This window comes from Phascolarctos cinereus, unplaced genomic scaffold, assembly GCF_003287225.1.
Source record: "Phascolarctos cinereus isolate Bilbo 61053 unplaced genomic scaffold, phaCin_HiC Scaffold_726;HRSCAF=1367, whole genome shotgun sequence".
Classification (NCBI taxonomy): Eukaryota; Metazoa; Chordata; class Mammalia; order Diprotodontia; family Phascolarctidae; genus Phascolarctos; species Phascolarctos cinereus.
In genome coordinates, this window is record NW_027556098.1 from 393,923,143 (window position 1) to 393,942,218 (window position 19,076).

Here is a 19,076-nt window from a genome sequence, read left to right on the forward strand (position 1 = left end):
TTTGTTGCCGCCTTTTCTACAATGTTGCAAAACTCTGTCCACAGTTCTTCAGGCACTCCACCAGATCTAATCCTTTACATATATTTTTCACTATATCTGTCTATCTATCTACACACATATATGTATATCTATCGATACGCCTCAAAGCACTATATGAACGTTAACTATTATCATCATCATTAATAATAATAATAAGTTGTCCTTTATCATCTGAGGCATGCCTTTGCTGGTCATCTCTTTAGACCTGTCTACCTGGTAACTAGGAGAGTTAGGGGGAGTAGTGGTTAGAGCATTGGGCCTGAAGTCAGGAAGACCTGAGTTCAAATCCTACTTCAGAAATGTCTTAGCTGTGTGACACCAAACAAGTCATTTAACCATACACAAACTACAGGGAGAGAGCCTGGGTCTGTGATTTCACTGACATAGAGAATTCCCAGATGAGGAATATCCCTCCACCAATGCAGGTTGGCACACTCTCTACAACTTAAAGTTGTAGCAATTTCCAGGTCACTCAGCCAGTATATATCAGAGGTATTACCTGTACTCATGTCTTCTTGGCTCCAAGCCTAGCTTTCTATCTGTTAGGCAGCTAGATGCAGAGGATAGAAGTCTGGGCCTGGAGTCAGGAAGACCCAAGCTCAAATCCAGTCTCAGAAACTTCCTAGCTATGTGTCCCTGGGCAAGTCACTTAACCTCTATCTGCCTCAGTTTCCTGAACTGCAAAATGGGGATACTAATAGCATCTACTATTGTGAGGATAATATTTGTAAAGCACTTAGCCCAGTGCCCGGCACATATAAATACCGGCTATTATTATTAGGTCAAGTATACACAAAACACAGACAGGATAATATTTTGGAGGAGACACTCACAGTTGGGGGAGGGGGCCAAGAAAAGTTTCTGGTAGATGGTAGCTGTTGAAGAAGATGGGGAACAGCCCATGCTGAGGGACAGAGAAGGAAAATGGAATGTCATGAGGGAGAAATAACAATTAAGAAGAGTGGTTTTAACCTTGGTTCAGGGAGACATTAAATATGGTGAGTAAAGGTGCACTTTACATGGGAGGTGGTCACCAAACATATGTTCATTAGTGCACATAGCCTTCTTGCCTAATGAGAAAATGGATCAAGGGCACAGACTCCGAGAATGGAATGCAGATTTCATTTACATTTCTGGGAAAAAGTGACATTGTCTTTGATAGCTAGTGAAGGAGAAGAGACTATTCTATAGGCTAAGCTTCCAGGATTAATTGAATTAGGGCATGTAGTAAAGCTGGCTGTGCCACTTCTTCAGGAGAGAAGGGCCATGAGTCACTCAGATAGAAAGCCAAAGCCGGGGGTAGACTGCCCTTTCCAAAGGGCGAGAGGGTGGTGGTGGAAATTGTTCTGTTAAATACTCACTTGTTCTACAAACCCTTTTCTTTTCTCCATGGTCCTAAGTAAAGGTATGAATTGTAGCAAGTGGGGCTAAGTTACTTAAGGATAATAATAATAATAATAATAATAATAATAATAATAATAATAATAATAATGAGAGGCATTTGCACAGCCCTTGAAGGTTTGCAAAGTGTTTTATATATATTATTTCATTTGATCCTTACAACAACTGTGGGAGATAGGTGCTATTATGACTCCCATTTCACAGGTGAGGAAAATGAGGCTGAGAAAAGTTAGATGATTTGAACCAAGGTCCCACAGCCAGTAAATGTCTGAGATACAATTTGAACCCAGGTCTTCCTGACTCTAAATGCTGTGCTCCGAAACCTACCACTTATCCAATTTTCAGATTGGCAGACTCAAGATACAGAGTTGGACAGAATCACAGAATGTCACAGTTCTCCTCTAGAACAAGACAAGAGAACAAGAATCCCTTTGACTTTCTGCCTGAGAATCGGTCACCCTGCCTTAGACTGAACACTTCCAGTGAGGAAGAAAGTCACTATCTCTGGAGGCAACCCATGCCCCTTTGGGACAACTCTAATTTCTAGGAGCATTTCCTGACTCTAAGGTTCCGTCTGCACTCCCGGAAAGTTCTAGCCATCACCCCTCAAAATCGAATCCCTCTTCCACTCAAGGGGTCTTTCTCTTTTGCATTATTTGGCATCTGTCCAACCTTTGATCTCATCACCATGGATTAGGAAAAAAAAAACCATTCCTGCCCAAGGGAGAAGAAAATTATTCTCCCTTGGGCAAGATGGGAGATCCATTCTGATCACTAAGGCTATATATATATATATATATATATATATATATATATATATATGAATCCAGTTACATAGGTTGTCAGATTAATGAAAAAAATCAGTCTTCTTGATTTTGTCAAGATAGACAAAGGTCTACAAGCTCCTCTTAAAATACACACTACATACTGACCTAAAGAGAAATGGGTCCTGGTTGTAAAGGAGAGAAGGTTGGCAACAAGGTAGCCCAGTGGATAGAATATGAGACTTGGAGTCAAGAAGACCTGAGTCTGAATTATTCTTCCTATACTTACTATTCTTTACCATCTGTAAAATGGGGATAATATTAACACCTACCTTACGGGTTATTGTGATGATCAAATGAATGTAAAGTGATTTGCAAACTTTAAAGCACTATATAAATATTATCTTTTATGATCATCAATAATCATGTTGTTACATTCAATCATTTCAATTGTGTCTGACTCTTCATTACCTCATTTAGGGTTTTCTTGGCAAAGATACTGGGGTGTTTTGCTATTTCTTTCTCCAGCTCATTTTTACAAATGAGGAAACTGAGGCAAACTGGGTGAAGTGACTTGCTCAGGATCACATAGCTAGTAAGTGTCTTGAGGCCAGATTTGAACTCAGGAAAATGAGTCTTCCTGACTCTAGCCCAACACTCTATCCACTGTGCCACTCAGCTGCCCCTCATTAATAATGTCATCATCATTAATAATAATAATAGCCAAAGTTTTCTTTGTCTTCTGGGGCATGCCTTTGCTGGGTATCTCTGGCAACTAGGAGACAAGTGGAGCCATGGTTAGAGCACTGGACCTGGATTCATGCAGTTGTTCAGTCATTTTCAGTCATAGCTAACTCTTTGTGACCCCATTTGGAGTTTTCTTTGCAAAATACTGGAGTGGTTTGCCATTTCCTTCTCCAGGAATCATGAAGGCTTGGGTTCAAATCCTGCCGCAGAAACTTACTAGCTGTGTGACCTTGAGCAAGTCACTTGACCTCTTTCTTCCTCAGTATCCTCATTTGTAAAATGGGGATAAAATTGTTGTGAGGATAAAATGAGATAATAATTGTTGAATGCTTTGCAAATTTTAAAGCTCTATATAAATGCTATTATTAGGAGAAGTGAAGAAGACGGAACCTTCCTCAAAGGTCCATCAATGATCCATATTCTTGGAGTCCATCCCTACTCTTGGAAAAGGAAGTCAAAATGTTTGATGGAGATGGGATGCATTATCTTTGCATGTGAAGAACAGCACATTCTCTGTTCTCTCTCTCTTTGAACAATGGGGAGTCCTTATATGAGACCTGTGTTGAATGAATGAATGAATGAGAAGGAATGAAAAAGGATTTGTTTATTTATTTACTCTGTGCCTGGCAGTGGAGATAGAAAGGCAAGAAGTCTCTGCCCTCAAGGGTCTCACCTTCTATTGATGATTTATGCAGAATTCTTTATAAACTTTAAAGCAATTATCAGTCAGTATTATTATTAATATGAAGCATCTAGGCGGCACAATGGATCAAAAGCTGGGCTTGGAGTCAGGAAGACCTGAATTCAAGTCACTAGCTCAGTAACCCTGGGCAGATCAAAGGCTCTCAGCCTCAGTTTCCTTACCTATAAAGTGGGAATAATAATAGCATCAAGTTCACAGCATTGTTGTGATTATCAAATAAGATAACACGTATAAGCATGTTTCCCAAACTTTAAACCTCATATTTAGATAGCCATATAATATTATTATTAGCTAAATAATTGCTAAGCTATTAATAATATCATATAATAATTAAATATATTGTTATAACATAGAATATATCATATCATATATTATATTTATAATGATGTCAAATGCCACCTTTATAAGATGCTTTTTCTGTTCCCCCTCACTGCTGGTATCTTCCCTTTGAGATTATCTCCAATTTATCCTGTATATATCTGTACACGACAGCTAGATGGCACAATGGATAGAGGGCTCATCTTCCTGAGTTCAAATCTGGCCTCAGATAATTACTAACTACGTGGCCCTGGGCAAGTTACTTAACCCTCTCTGCCTCAGTTTCTTCATCTGTAAAATGAACTGGAGAAGGAAATGGCAAACCACTCCAATATCTTTGCCAAAGAAAACCCCAAATGGGGGTCACAAACAGTTGGACACAGCTGAAAAAAGACAACAACAAAAAAATCTGAATGTGGTTGTTTGCATGCTGTCTTCCCCATTAAAACGGAAGCTCCTTGAGCTTCTTCTTATCTCAAGCTCTTAACATGGTGTTTGGCACACAGTAGGTACTTAATATATTCATGTCGTTGCTGCTGATAATGATCAGTCATCTTCCTATTATTTCCTCTTCCTAATGAGCTACAAAGCAAAACCTAGATCTCTGCACAAGAGAAATAAGTGAACAGAAGAAAAGTAAATTCCCTGTTGCTAGGAGAGTTTGCAGCCCAGTCGAATCTACTGGTCGCAAGTTTTGATCCTCATATTTTAATTCTTCTGACACCAAAGTCCCGAATACATTTGACAAGTCATCCATCCACCTTGTAAAAGGAAAAACCCCAGCCCCCCCTCGTGTCATGCTGTGCGTCAACCTCCCTAGGATTCATTCATCAGCTGTCTCACTGCCATAGTCATTTCGACCAACGTCTGACCCTTCCTTTAGGTCATGATTTAGCTCAGGAAGTTACTTTTTTCATGCCAGATTTATAAACTTTCCTGTTATTCTCCTTTGATAAAATATCCACTCTGTCCACTAGGCAATACAACGGTAAATTTATTATCAGTCCGTCCTGCTGTTTTGAAGAATGACATCAGTGCAAAATGGCTATTTGGGCATCATGGCCAATAAAGTCATTTTGGGAGTGGGAGGGAAGGATGATATTTACGAGGTTATGGGGGGATATATAAAGTGTGGTATCAGGAGGGAAAGAATCTTCAAGTTCAGATTCCTCTCCTACAAACGTCAAGGAGGACGAGTCCTCTTTTCGAAGTCACCATGTACAAGCTAATATTCTGCTGCTTATTTTTTGCCGGCTTCTTAAACCCCTTCTTGTCTCTTCCCATTGTCGACTCCAGTGAAGTGGCATATCGGCTCTCAGGTAAGAGGCATTTTCTTTTCCTTAGCTGTGGCATTTCTGAGGTCATAAGAGCAGCAGAGAGAAAAATGGAGAAATTCTTGTTATTAAGGAGTCTTCTTCCAGCTAAGTTTCAGCTACCAAAAAAAATGTTCTTCTAGGTTCTTTAAATGACTACTTTAAAATCAATAATGGAGTGTAATTTCTTCACAGATTCAAGGAACAGAAGGGTATCATGAGTATTTCATTTCATCTTCATGTTAAGCTTTTTTTTTTTTGCTTTGGCAAAGTAGAAATAGAAATGAATGAATGAATCAATCAATCAATCACTCATTTATTCCTAGGTACCAGGCACTGTGCTCAGCTCTGAAGATGAAAAGAATGAAATGATCCCTATACTCAAGGTGTTTACGTTCTCCATTCCAACCCTAAAGACCTTAGAGGTCATCTGGTACAACCCCTTCATATAACAGATGAGGCAACTGAGGTCCAAAGAGATTGGAAGGGAAGGCAACAAAGGTGTATATAAATACACAAAGAATAAAAATAAAGAAAACAAACACAAAATAATTTACCTTCTATCGATGATTCACGTTTATAAACGTTAAAGCAATAGATCAGTCAATTTTTGTTATTAATATATGGCAGTTAGGTGGCACAGTGGATAGAGAGCTGGGCTTGGGCTGGAGGGCTCTAGCAGACAAAGTGTTACCTGAACTGCAGCTTGAAGAACAGAGGGGTTCTATGAAGTGGGGATCAGGATTGCATTAATAATAGCTAACATTTATGAGCACCTACTATGTGCCAGGTACTTTACCACTATCCCATTTGACCTGAGAGGTAGGTGTTATTATATTATTATTATCCCCATTTTACAAGTGAGGAAACTGAGGCAAAGAAAAGTTAAGCCCGGGTCACAAAGCTAGTAAGTGTCTGAGCCTGTGGTCCCCTTCACAGAATGTTTTCAAATGCATAAAATAAAATACATACGATTACAAAGGAAGCTAATTATATTGAAATACTACATATGAAAAAAAAAAAGATCACAGACTCCAGGTTAAGAACCTTGCTTTGTTCCAAGTTTTTTATTCTGCATATGAGAAAGGAAATCACTTACTGTCACACAGTAATATAGGTTGGACTAGTAACCAAGCTGGGATTTGAACCCATGGTCTCTGACTTCAAATCCAACCTTTCTCAGTCTCAGTTTCTTTATCTGTAAAATGGGGATAATAATAGCTCCTATCTCAGAGGGATATTGTTAGGATCAAATGAAATAATATTTGTAAAAGCATTCATAAAGTTCTTTATAAATTCTGTTATTCTTAGTAGGAGAATATCATTATTATCACTCTAATCGAAAATAATTACTGCAGTAGCTACCAGAATGCATTATTGGTTGACTCATCTGGAGGTTTACCATAATATGTTCGTTTTAATTTGAGCTAAAAATTAACCAGCTGAAAATGAAAATGTATCTCTGACTACGTTCACTTTTACCTGTGGATTCACATTTCTTATGGAATTTAATTCTGACACAGAATCATAGAATGGCAGATATATGACAGACTCAAAGATCTAACCCGCTCTTCTTACAAAAGAGGAAACGGAGGCTCAGAAAAAAATGAAGAATCAGTGTCAATTTAAAATCGAGAGAAAGCTGGGTCTTTTCACAAACCACAGATTTTGCAATTCCTTGTTTCCCTCTCAACCTCTGGTTCCCAACAGTCAATATGTAGCTGCCACGTTACTCACACAGCATCTATCAGTTTCCATAGGCATTTATCTTATGCCTGGCAGTAATTTTAGTGGCTTGAAACAAGCATTAAGCTTATTAAATCTCCACTGTTAAAAGAGGAACAAAGACCGTAAGAGTAGATCAAAAGAGAGCCTCTGACTAAAACTTCCATTTCAAATCAAAGACATGCCTTTTTACAATGATGTAGGCAGCCCCAGACTCTCAGATAATGTGTGACAAATGGACAAATTTTAACTAGGTAGAAGCTCATCTTAGGGGTGGGTTAAAAAAAAATAACACACAAACATTTTCAAGTGTGCTCCTTCCAAGAGTAGTCATTTATATTACGGCTGATGAAATTTTTGCAAATCGAGATAGTTAACCAGCGAATAAGCATTTATTAAGCACCAGTGCCAGGCGCTGATAGGTGCTGGAGATATAAATACAATAAAGAGCTTACATTCCAATTGGAGAAGGCATAAGGGCATATGTAAATATGTGAAAAGTAAATATAAAGAGAACAAACACAAAATAGTTGAATACTGATGAAGTGGGGAAAGACTTTATGTCCAAGGTGATGCCTCAACTGAACCCTGAAGCATTTTTATGGAATATTTATAAAGCAAGTATCTGAGCCTATGGACCCCTTCACAGAATGTTTATAAACGAATAACATAAAATACATAGGATTCCAAGGAAACTGCAGCTGTCAAAATATTAAAAAAAAAAAGTTCACAGACTCCAGGTTAAGAACCCTTGGTTTGGTCCAAATATTTTATTTTACATATGAGAAGGCAGCCCCAGACTCTTAGATGACATGTATCTCATATCAGTAATGTGAATACATACTAATAATACCTAATTTTTAGTGGACTATCCAGGGGTGGGGAACCTGCTATCTCTAGGCCACATGTGGCCCTCTAGGTCCTCAAGTGCAGCCCTTTTCCAGGCTGCAGGTTCCCCACCCCCGGTACGCTGAAAAAAACAAGCTAACATTTACATAGCACCTACTGCATGCCAGGTGCTTCACAAATATTATCCCATTTGACTCTCACAACAATCCTGCCAGGCATAGGTGCTGTTAGTCTATCTATTTTGTAGGGGAGAAAACTGAGGCACAGAAAAGTTAAGTGACTTGCATAGGGTCACACAGCTAGTAAGTATGTGAGCCTGTGGATCCCTTCAGAAAAATGTTTTTAAAGGCATAAAATGAAATACATAGGATTACAAAGGAAACATATTGAAATAGTTATAAAATATTATATAAAAATATCTGTATATGTAAAATACACAAATGCATAAAATGAAAACACAGATTACAAAGGAAACATTGAAACAGTTATAAAATACTATATATACTACTATATTATATATAAGTATCTGTATATATAAAATATATATAAATGCATAAAATGAAAACAGATTACAAAGGAAACATTGAAATAGTTACAAAATATTATATATATAGAAATATCATCAATAGTAAACCACTGATTAGCTTCCAAAGCTTTCCACATATTTATTACCCCCACGCCCTCTGTAGAAAACACACACACACACACACACACACACACACACACACACACACACACGGCAAACACCTAATTTGAAAACTCCATGTTTAATGACAATTTAGAAAGACAGAGTCAGCTGATACCCATCCCTCCCTTTTTACCTTCTCTCTCTAGCAGATGACGAGGATGCAAAGCTAACCTTGGAAGACCTGGACAGAGCTTCCCTCTTGCAAATGCTGCCAGAGATTTTCGGTGCAGAAAGAGATAAAGTGTCCAGGAAAGCTGGTAAAAACAAAACAAAACAAAACAAAAAAAAACAAAACACAAGTACACAGACTTTGTACTGACTAGCAGATTAATGTTGTCAGTAGTTAATATGGTCCCTTGAATTTACTGGTTAGTTCCATGTACTTGATGGGATGAGGTAATTTTTGAAAGAAAGCTCAGGGAGCCAATGTGCATTCATGAAAGCTACCCTGCCTGACCTGATGGCTCTCAATACCATATTCAGCTCTGTCCCTGACCCTGACCCCTAGATTCTGCTCCCATTCATCTGTAAACATCACTTTCGTCTTCCTACCTTACCTCTTCCTTCTAAAATGGTTTTCTTTGTGAAAAATAAGGGAATTTGATGGTTATGATTTAAAAACAACTCGATGGCCAAATAGAACTTGTGCTTTCTTATAAGAAAGACATGATATAAAGGAAATCATAGGTGTCACGTGAAACATTTTAATTATGTTATTAGTTGGGGAGGCAGCTAGGTGGTGAAATGGATAAAGCTTTGGGCTTGAAATCAGGAAGACGCATCTTCGTGAATTCAAATCCGGCCTCAGACACTTACTAGCCTTGTTGCTCTGGGCAAGTCACTTCACCCTGTTTGCCTCAGTTTCCTCATCCAATATCTTTGCCAAGAAAATCCGAAATGGATTCACAAAGAGTCGGACATGACTGAACAATGGTTGGGGAAAATATAATATTATTTAAAAATCTGGAAAAATTCAATTTCAAAGGAATATAGGTAGACTGTCAGAGCTCTCAGCTGGGAGGTCATGTATCATATGACAGATGGGACAACTGAGGCCCAGAGACAAGAAATGAGTTGGCCAAGACCTTTAGACTAGACCTCCAAAAGGGTCCAGTTTCCCTGAATTTTACTTCAATTGTTTCTTTCCTTTCCAAAATTAAATGTTTTTTTTTTCTTTTACATTTCTTTCTTTCTTCTCTCCTTCCCACATAGACTCTCCCTTTGGAGTTCTGATGCCACATATAAACATGGCCTACATATTAATTAGTAATAGGGAAAACAAAACTTATCTTGAGTTTCTCCCTCTAAACACTGGCTCAAGATGAATAAATATTCAGAATTTTTAGGAGGGGCGGAATCTTTGAAATTTGGGGGGCATTTTAATAAAATAAATATTTTATGGGAAAATGAATAAAATTAAATCTCTTTTAACGCAAAGATCTTTGTGGCCACTGCTTACTAAGGAAGATAATATTAATAATAATTAAAAATAGCTAGCATTTATTTAGAGATTTAAAGTTTGTGAAATAATTCACGCATATTTCTTCTTATCCTCACAACAACTCTGGGAGATGGGTGGATGATGATGATGATGCCCATTTTTTTAGATGAGGAAACTGAGGCAGACAGTGGCAGATTTTGATGCCAGGTTTGTTTGGTTTTTTTTTTTTTAAGTGAGGCAGTTGGGGTTAAGTGACTTGCCCAGGGTCACACAGCTAGTGAGTGTCAATATCTTAACTCTTAAAAGAGCTCGGTAGACAAGAGGCTTAAGATATCCACTGTCATTTGAGGACTCATCTCCTAAATATATTGTTTTTCAGACCTCAGTGCTGACATTTTTGATCCGCAAGAAAATGTGAGAAAGGTAAGTGGCTCTGTTTGAGAAATTCTCAGTCAACATTTAGTAAGCACCTACTATGTGCCAGGCACTGTGCTAAGTGTTGAGGAGTACAAAGACAAAACACAGTCCCTGCCCTAAAGGAGCTCGCAAGATAACATGTAAATAATTAGGCACATACAAAATATGTCATTGTTCAGATGTGTCTGACTCTTCACAGCCCCATTTAGGGTTTTCTTGGCAAAGATCCTGGAGTGGTTTGCCATTTCCCTCTCCAGCTTATTTTACAGATGAGGAAACTGAGGCAAACAGGGTGAAGTGACTTGCTTATGGTCACTCAGCAAGTAAGTGTCTGAGGTCAGATTTAAAGTCATGAAGATGGGTCTTCCTGACTCCAGGCCAGGCACTCTGTCGTCTGCATTACTTAGCTGCCCCCAAACTGAGCAGTAGCAGCTAACAAGTAGGATGTAGGAGCTATCATGTGAGAGGATTGTGAACCAAAGGTGAAGTAGAGGCGTTGGGCCTTTGAATTCTGAGGAATGTGATTTATCAAAGAGGCAAAACTCTTAGAAAATCTTCTAAAACCAGTGACTCAGTGGGAAGTTAAATATGGCCACTGGAGATATGAACACAGCACTTATGTTGTCTTCAATGAAAGAAAGAACAGAAAGAGAAAAAGTCAAGAGAACAGTCCCTGAAATAAACCAAGGGATGGAGTAACTTCTGAGTAAGATTAGGCTTGAAATTAATAGAAATTAATGTCTGTTTAGAAAAAAAATTAGGGATGGGATTTAATTGAGATCTGTGGATTCATGAAGAGCATAGAATGGATGTTGGAAGGGGGGGCTACCCTTTGACATAGGTAAATTTAAGACAAGTAAAAGGAAGAATTACTTTACATAGTGGGTGGAAACTTAGGGAACTTGTTACCCTAGGGGCAGCTGGTGTGGTGATATGAGTTTAAATCTGGCCTCAGACACTCAGTAGCTGTGTGCTCCTGGTCTCTCTGCCTCAGTTTCCTCATCTGTAAAAGAGGGATAATAATAGCCCGTATCTTCCAGGGCTGTTGTAAGGACCAAATGAGATGATAATTATAAAGTGCTTAGCACAGTGCCTGGCACATAGTAAGTGATATATAAAGTTAGCTATTATAGCTGTTATTACCTTGACAGGTCATACGAGCTAAAATAGAAATTGGTCTAAGAAGAGTTTAATCATAGAGAGATCCATGTCTTAACAGCCACGTTAAAGAGATTGGATGCATCTCTAAACTTCTGAGGTTGGCATCAGATGGGCAACTGCACGATTCTCCCCCTCTTCCCCCATTCTTTGGCGACATTAGTTTGATTCAATTAAACTGATGTAATTCTTTCCAAATAGAACTGTAGGACTAAAGATAGCAGCAAGATAAGGTAGATTGTCCCTTCAAGCACAACACATTTGGAATAGACAAAGGGATTGTTTCAAATATTTTTAAAAATAAATGTATCATATACCATTCCAGGATATTCTGCTCTCCATGTCATTAGTAGTGGTATCATTGGGGCGTAATTCCAAATTGTTTTCCAGCATGACTGGATCAATTCATAGCCCTACCAACAATGAGTATCAGTCAATCACTAAACATTTAAGAACTAGGGATGCAAAGAAAGGCAGAAGACAGTCCTTGAAGAGCTCACAGTTTAAAGGACAGCTAGGTGCAGACAAGCACTCCAAACGTAACACTTTGTATAGGATAAATAGGAAATAATCAATGGAGGGAAGGCATTCACATTAATGGGGATCCATAAAGACTTTCTATAGAAGGTGGCATTTTAGCTGGGACTTCAAGGAAAGCAGGGATTGAAATTTGCCCATTTCCTCGCAGCCCCTCTGACATTTGTCATTTGCCTTTTTGGGCCATCTTTGTTAATCTGATGGGTGTGAGGTAGAATCTGGGAGCTGCTTACATTTTACATTTTTCTAAGTACTAGTGATTTGAAACACTTTTTTTCCATATCGCTATTGGTAGCTTGTATTTCTTCTTTTGAAAATTACCTATTCATATTTTTTGACCATTTATCAATAGACACATGGCTCTTAATCTTACTTCTAAAGAAACTGCAAGTTGAACAAATAATTGAAAATTTTGGTTGGTTTTTTCTTTGGTCTATGATTTCTTTTACAACATGACTAATATGGAAATAAGTTTTGCCTCACTACATAGGTATAACCTTTATAAAATTGCTTGCCTTCTCAGTGAAGGGGGTGCGGAGGGAGGGAGAGAATTTGGATCTCAACATTTTAAAAACAAATGTTGGAAATTGCTTTTATGTGTAATTGGGGAAAAATAAAATACTAAATAATTTTTTTAAAAAAAGAAAATTTAGGTTTTAAAGGAGTTCTATGAGAAAAAGTAGACTTACCTCAACACTAATAATAGCTAGCATTCATATAGTGTTTTGAGGTTTGCAAAGTGCTTTACATGGTTTTTACTTATTTGATCCTCAGAACAAGCATGTGAGTGTAGGTACTGTTATTATCCTCATTTTACAGACAAGGAAACTGAGGCACAGAGAGGTTAAGTGACTTGTCCTGGGTTGTGCAGGTAGTGTCCGGGGCAGGAATCAAAGTCAGGTCTTCCTGACTCCAAATTTCAAGCTCTATGCACTGTACCACCTAGTTGCTTACTAATGTACCTTGGTTTTTTTTTTTTTAATTTCAGGTTTTTTATGGAAAAGATCCCAAAATCTCACTCCTGAGTCATCTGGCTAGAACCAGGAAACAATTTAAGAAACGTGGGACCCCTTCCGAATGTTTCTGGAAGTACTGTGTGTAAAATGAGATTTAGTCTTCTTCCCCTATTGCTTTATTATATTTATAACCCTCTTGGAAAATGTAAATAAAGCTGTTTGATTTAAAAGTAATGGCTTAAAAAAAACCCTAAGCAAACAACATTCATTATTATTTAAAAATAAATCCTCTATGTTTTGCAAGTAATTATGTGAACATCTTTTCTTTAAATACAGTCTACATGTAATTTCCTTCATAAAATACTTGTGTCTCCTCCTGCTATAACGTCCTGCTATAATGATGTCTCCTGGAGTTGTAAAGGTGACCTTGGGTCCTCAAGGTCTAAGCCAGCAAATTTCAAGCTCTAATAGGTTTGATCATTGGGCTAGAAAGGCTTAGAGTTTGGGTTTTAGCAATATACTATATGTGTCTTATCCAAGGATCAGAGACTCATTTCCAGAAAACTGGCTACAGAAATTTGTTAAGATGGTGTATTAAGGTGTGGAAGGGCTGCAACCCAAATGTGAAAAAATACTCACATTGAGCAGAACGCCATCTTTTTATTTTTTTTAAGGGTGATGGAAATAAGTATTTCCTATAATGCTTTCTCTCCTCCCTTCCCTTCCTCCACCATTTTTCAGTTTCTCAAAAATGCATTTCATTTAAAGGTTGACAGGAACAACTTTGAACACAAAATAAAAACCAAGAAAATGGGGGAGGGGGAAACCTTAATAAATGGCAAGTGTATCAATTTGGCTCATTTGAGCACTTCCTGCGGATGAGTTAAATTGAGTTGATTATAAAAATGAACATGTGCTTCTATTAGACAGAATCAGGAATCTACCCAGGATCCCACAGTCCTTAGATTCTAGCCATACAGTAGCAGCGCTGTCAGAACATTCATCAGGTGGCAGGGTGCTAAGTACTGTTTATGTTCACTGTCCTGGCCTAGGTGACCAGAGAGAAGAACATGGGTAGAGGCTTTTCATCTAATAAGCAGTATGAGTTGACCCTAAATACTTCAATCAGGTCATAGCACCAGAGAACAGTCTAATTGGGACTGTCAGGCACTGTAGTGTGACCAATCACAACAGGGAAATCCAGTCTAATGCTTCGATTGGGGCAGCTAGGTGACACAGTGGATAGAGCACTGGGCTTGTAATCAGGGAGACTCATCTTCATGAGTTCAAATCTGGCCTCAGACACTCAACAGCTATATGACCTTGAGCAAGTCACTTACCCCGGTTTGCCTCAGTTTCCTCATCTGCAAAAAATGAGCTGATGAAGGAAACGGTGCACCATTCCAGTATCTCTGCCCAGGAAACCCCAAAATGGGGTCATGGAGAATTGGACATGACTGTAACTTAACAATAACAAATGGAGAGACAAAGTGATACAGGTTAATAAGACCTTAAAAGAAATCAATCATATTTCTCACCTCTTTGGGGATTTTTTTTTTGGTATAAGTTTTTTTAGGTGGTTGTTTTGCTACGCACTCATGTTCAGTGTAAGGAGACCTGGAACAAGTAGGTAATCCTTTTCTCTGGCTAAGGTCACTAGGAAATCAGACGTTTAATCTAAAAAAATATGGCAGAGTAGGTACCGAAACCAGACTAATATTCAAGGGTCTATAGTTACATTTTGTGTACATACATATGTATATATACACACATACATATATATATATATATAACATATATATATATATATATGTACACACATATATACACATACACATGTAAAGTTTTATCAAGGATCATAAGAAATTGAAGAGTCAAGATTTTTGCACTGTATCAAATTTGGGTTCTGTCAACCCCCCCTTCAAACTGATAATATTTAAGTTTTAAGTCAATAAAGAACCAATTAATGTGAATATTATCCTTTTTTTGTTTGTTTTCTGAGAGGCAATTGGGGTTAAGTGACTTGTCCAGAGTCACACAGCTAGTTAAGTGTTATGTGTTTGAGGCCGTGTCCTTCTCCAAAAGGCACACAATTCACAGCCATGAAGCATTACTAAGCAAACTAAATTGACCAGTCCTGGTTAGGTCTTTTGAACTGCTATAGGCAATTACAAGAAAAAAGCCAGTAAGAAACAAAAAACGTTACCCAGAAAATTTTAGTTAAATGGTTTCCTTTTGGTTAAGTGATCGGGTCAGACTCCATCTAGTCCCTTTTAACCTTTAAAATCCCATAATACTACAAGAGCTAAAACACAATGATTGTAATGAAGTAGACACCTTAGCTAAGCAGGCCTCTCAACACATGGAAAAATCACAAAGAAAATCTGCATTTGTTTTCCACTGGAGTTTTTGCGGGGATAAAAATCGACTAAGGTCCACTTTTGACACAGGGCAGAAGACCTGGGCAGTCTAGGGGCTGGTGAGCTAGAGTGTCCTGTGGGAAGGGAGATTATAGAAATGGAGCTCAGTTTGCCCCTTAGCTCATAGGTCCCAAGCACCTGAATGCTCTCATTTAGCAGCAATCGATAAAAACAAAAACTTGGCTATCTCAGGCCGGGATCTCCCTGGTTATAGCATTTTGGGACAAAAAGCCTCTTTAATCTATGGAGGTGTTGTCCCTGATTGCTGGTTTACAGAGCAAGACTGGGGTCTGGCCTTGCCTTATGGAACGCTGGCCACAAAGGGAGGCAGAGACAGAGTGAGTTGCTGAAGACAGCTATATCTAGTACAACTCCATGGATAAACGGGTTTTTGAAATGGGCAAGAGCCTAGGACATGAATTTATATTGATGTTGGCAATGATCACCATAAATCTGTTACGGGACAGATGGAGGGGTGATAAATCTTACCATTCTTCTCACATCTGTAACAATTCAGGAACAAGTCTACGGCAATCACAAATGATCCAGACTCAAGGGCCTGGATGGACACTAGGGAAAAGGCTGCCCCTAAGACCCCGTAATTACAGGTAACTACATTTCCTAGGGCTTACACTAACGTCGAATGCCGCGAAGCACTCCCTTCTGACAAGCCCAATGTTTTCTTTATACAAATCAGGCGACTGGACCCAGAGTTCTGTGTCTCATGGTTTGGTACCATGGAACTAGATTTCCCTCTAAGACACCAAGCAGCAGGGCCCTATTCCAGACTCCTGCCTTGGAGTCATAAGCTCAGGTATCGTTTTTTCCCCAAAGACCTTGAGCTTGGCGAGAAAGGTCAAAGAGCCACACTCAGCAAAGCACTTCCCAGTTCGGAATTTCACATTTTTAGTAGTTCAGATTTGGCCACTGTCAGATTACCGACCAGATTATTTGAGGTTCCAATCAATATACCAGGTAAATTTCATAAAACTGATAGGCCACTACTATGTAGATACCAAAAAGACACGAAGTGCCCTTCACAGATACCTTAAGGCCTAAGCTATATTTCAAGAAAGGCTTAAATACTTGTACAATTTTCAATTTACAAATAATCACTCCATAGGAATATCATTGTTTAAAGACGTACTCAGTGCCTGTGAAAGAAATCTTCTGAAGTCTTAAAATAGGTTCACTGCTGGTTTTATTTATTTTTACTTAAAAAAAAAATCCAAGACACCTAGTCAGGATATTCACATACAGTAAAAACAAGTAAATTCACACATGGCTAATTACAAATTTGGTTGAAAAATTTAAAAAAAATTCAGTTTCTGATTTGCCTTGCGATTTATAGTCAAGCCTCATCTTAACCCTAGGATCATCTCATGTATTAGCATTTTTTTTTCTTTTTTTTAAAGAAATTCTCATAACACATCTGAGAAAAACTGCTGGAGCAGCAACATTTGTGTAAACACTGAAAGAGACAAGATGTACTTTTTTTCTGACATGAATTTCTGTAGGCGAAAATGTAACAATTTCATAAAAACATCAACCACAAGCTTGAGATTGGGTAGAGCCCCCTTGGGGGGCGGGCAGTAACCACATCACTACTGAACCGACACACCGCTCACTTCCAGCAGTAGTAATTTCACAGAGATAAAAAAAAAAACCTAAAAATACTATCTAGCCTAACACTGAAGTTATCAAAATGTGATCATTTATAAATGGTTGTAAATATATAATATATATATATATATATGCTCTTACGTCTGATGCTATACTTCTTTCAGAATCTCTCTCACACTCACACACACACATACATACACACACATCCAGAGCTCTCAGTGAACTGTGTCCTAAGGCAAATAAACTTGCAAACTTAGACAAAAGTGATCCAGGAAATAATAAAAAGGGAGAGATTCCTATTATTCTTAGAATAAGATATTTGGCTTTTTTTTTTAAACAAACTAAATTCTGTGGAATGAGTATTTGACAGTGCTCAAATGTGTGTTCATCGCCACAAGGAAATCCTACAGCGGGGGACACTTCCCAGACTAATTTTTTTTAGTGAGAAAAATTTACATAATTTTACAAATGGAATGTATGTTTCAGAAACCATCCATCCAGTTCTAGGGCACTGTGGAATACAAATATTCTCTAATAACAGCTTTAAATGGCATGTGTTTAATTTACTCACAGAGAAAAAAGAGCTAATTTTACCTAGCAATCGCTCACTAAAAATGAAAAACTTCCAAGTAGGATTTCATTCCCTACTAAAGGACGGGGCTTGGTGGTCAGTCCCAGGTGCCACGCTATTTGTGCTGTTGGAAGTCACACGCATTTAAAATCAGAGAAGGAATCACTCTATGGAGCACCAGGGAGTAAGTAAGCATGAGAATGAACAATATTTAAGACAGGAGCAAAAAGCAACCTAAGCATCATTTTCCTCTACTATGCATCCCTTCACTTCCACTGTGCTGCCCTACAATGCTAAGCGGAGGACAGCCCAGTGGACTTCGGTGCCCAGGGCAGGGTGGAGGGGCTATGCAGATAGACTCCCTCTAAAGTCTGGAAAAGCTAAAAACCAAGAGGATGGAATCTAAACAATGCTGACGTTCAAATTTCCGCAAGGACAGAAAGGCCTATGTCTACTAAGGCTTATGAATGTTGACTTGACTTTTTTATTCCTTACTGAACAAGGCAAAATTGGAGTGCAAACGTCTCATTTAAGCACAAACTTCAGCGGAAGCACCTCTGTGGGATGGAGGCAGACTGTCCAGGATGGAGCCTGGATCCACTGAATTCATAGGAACAACTATCCCAGCTCCCAGTTCAGCCAGAAAGGATGGATCTAATGCAGGTAAGGCTCCGGGCTCACTGGAGTCATCCTCTTTATTACAACCCTGCTGGGCAAGACTGACCTTGTGCTCTGCCATCCACTGCTGTGATCTAGCCTCTTTGGAATTGTGACGGCTGAAATGGGGGCCAAATGCAACTGATGGTTTCAAGATTCTAGGAACACGCTTCAAATTTAAGGATTTAAGAATAAAAGATTCTATTTAGAAAGTCATTCTGTTTGGAAAAATAAAAGTCTATTAAAAATCGAGGAGAAAACTTTTGGACAGCTCTAAGCATTCACTGATAACTGCAAAGTCATTGAAAAGGCAAGAATTTTAAAAGATATGCAAGGCTTCAGAAGAGGGTCAAGTGTTCAAAACATCAAAGTTTTCTGTCTTGAAAAGGCCGTGCAGGTGCATCTTCATGGTCAGTCACCCAACTGTCTTCTTCCAGACTCTTCTCATAAGGCAGAGCCCCAACACCCAGCAAACGTTTGCTGTCGCACGTGACACAGCCCTCCAGAAAGGAGAAAGAGCAGGGCCGGCAGGTGAGATTAACACCATTCTGGTCAGAATGTCAAAACAGCAACGACCTGATTCCTCCCCCACCAACCTGCTCCATTGTTATATGAGACTATGCATCAATTTAATATCGATGTAAACAAACTGTACCTATTTTATGACTCATTTTTACCGTCTAGAGCATTTAGAAGAGAAGAGCTTTTAGCGATTCTAATGGGAAAAAAGTAAGACTATCCTGTTTCCA

General features: G+C 38.6%; 2 protein-coding genes and 1 long non-coding RNA gene across 4 annotated transcripts in view; 1 reads left to right on the top strand and 2 right to left on the bottom strand.

The window, feature by feature from the left end:
• Positions 1 to 4,946: 4,946 nt before the first annotated feature.
• LOC144454235 (uncharacterized) lies at positions 4,947 to 13,285 on the bottom strand. The gene is made up of 2 exons (XR_013482557.1): positions 8,681 to 13,285; positions 4,947 to 5,327 (listed from the first exon to the last, which is right to left on the bottom strand). It is a non-coding gene; the product is annotated as an uncharacterized LOC144454235 (long non-coding RNA).
• On the top strand, positions 5,162 to 13,202 carry UTS2 (urotensin 2). Its single transcript, XM_078145705.1, has 4 exons — positions 5,162 to 5,291; positions 8,694 to 8,804; positions 10,368 to 10,411; positions 13,089 to 13,202. The coding sequence occupies exons 1-4, from the start codon at positions 5,189 to 5,191 to the stop codon at positions 13,200 to 13,202; spliced, it is 372 nt and encodes a 123-aa protein (XP_078001831.1). The 5' UTR covers positions 5,162 to 5,188.
• A 3,375-nt stretch (positions 13,286 to 16,660) lies between the features above and the next one.
• Positions 16,661 to 19,076, bottom strand: part of PER3 (period circadian regulator 3) — a 32,684-nt gene continuing 30,268 nt past the window's right edge. For both annotated transcript variants that reach the window (XM_020974774.2, XM_078145706.1), the window contains one exon: positions 16,661 to 18,827. In XM_020974774.2, the coding sequence (XP_020830433.1) occupies positions 18,693 to 18,827 (135 nt within the window). In that variant the 3' untranslated portion in view covers positions 16,661 to 18,692. The remainder of the gene's footprint in view (positions 18,828 to 19,076) is intronic.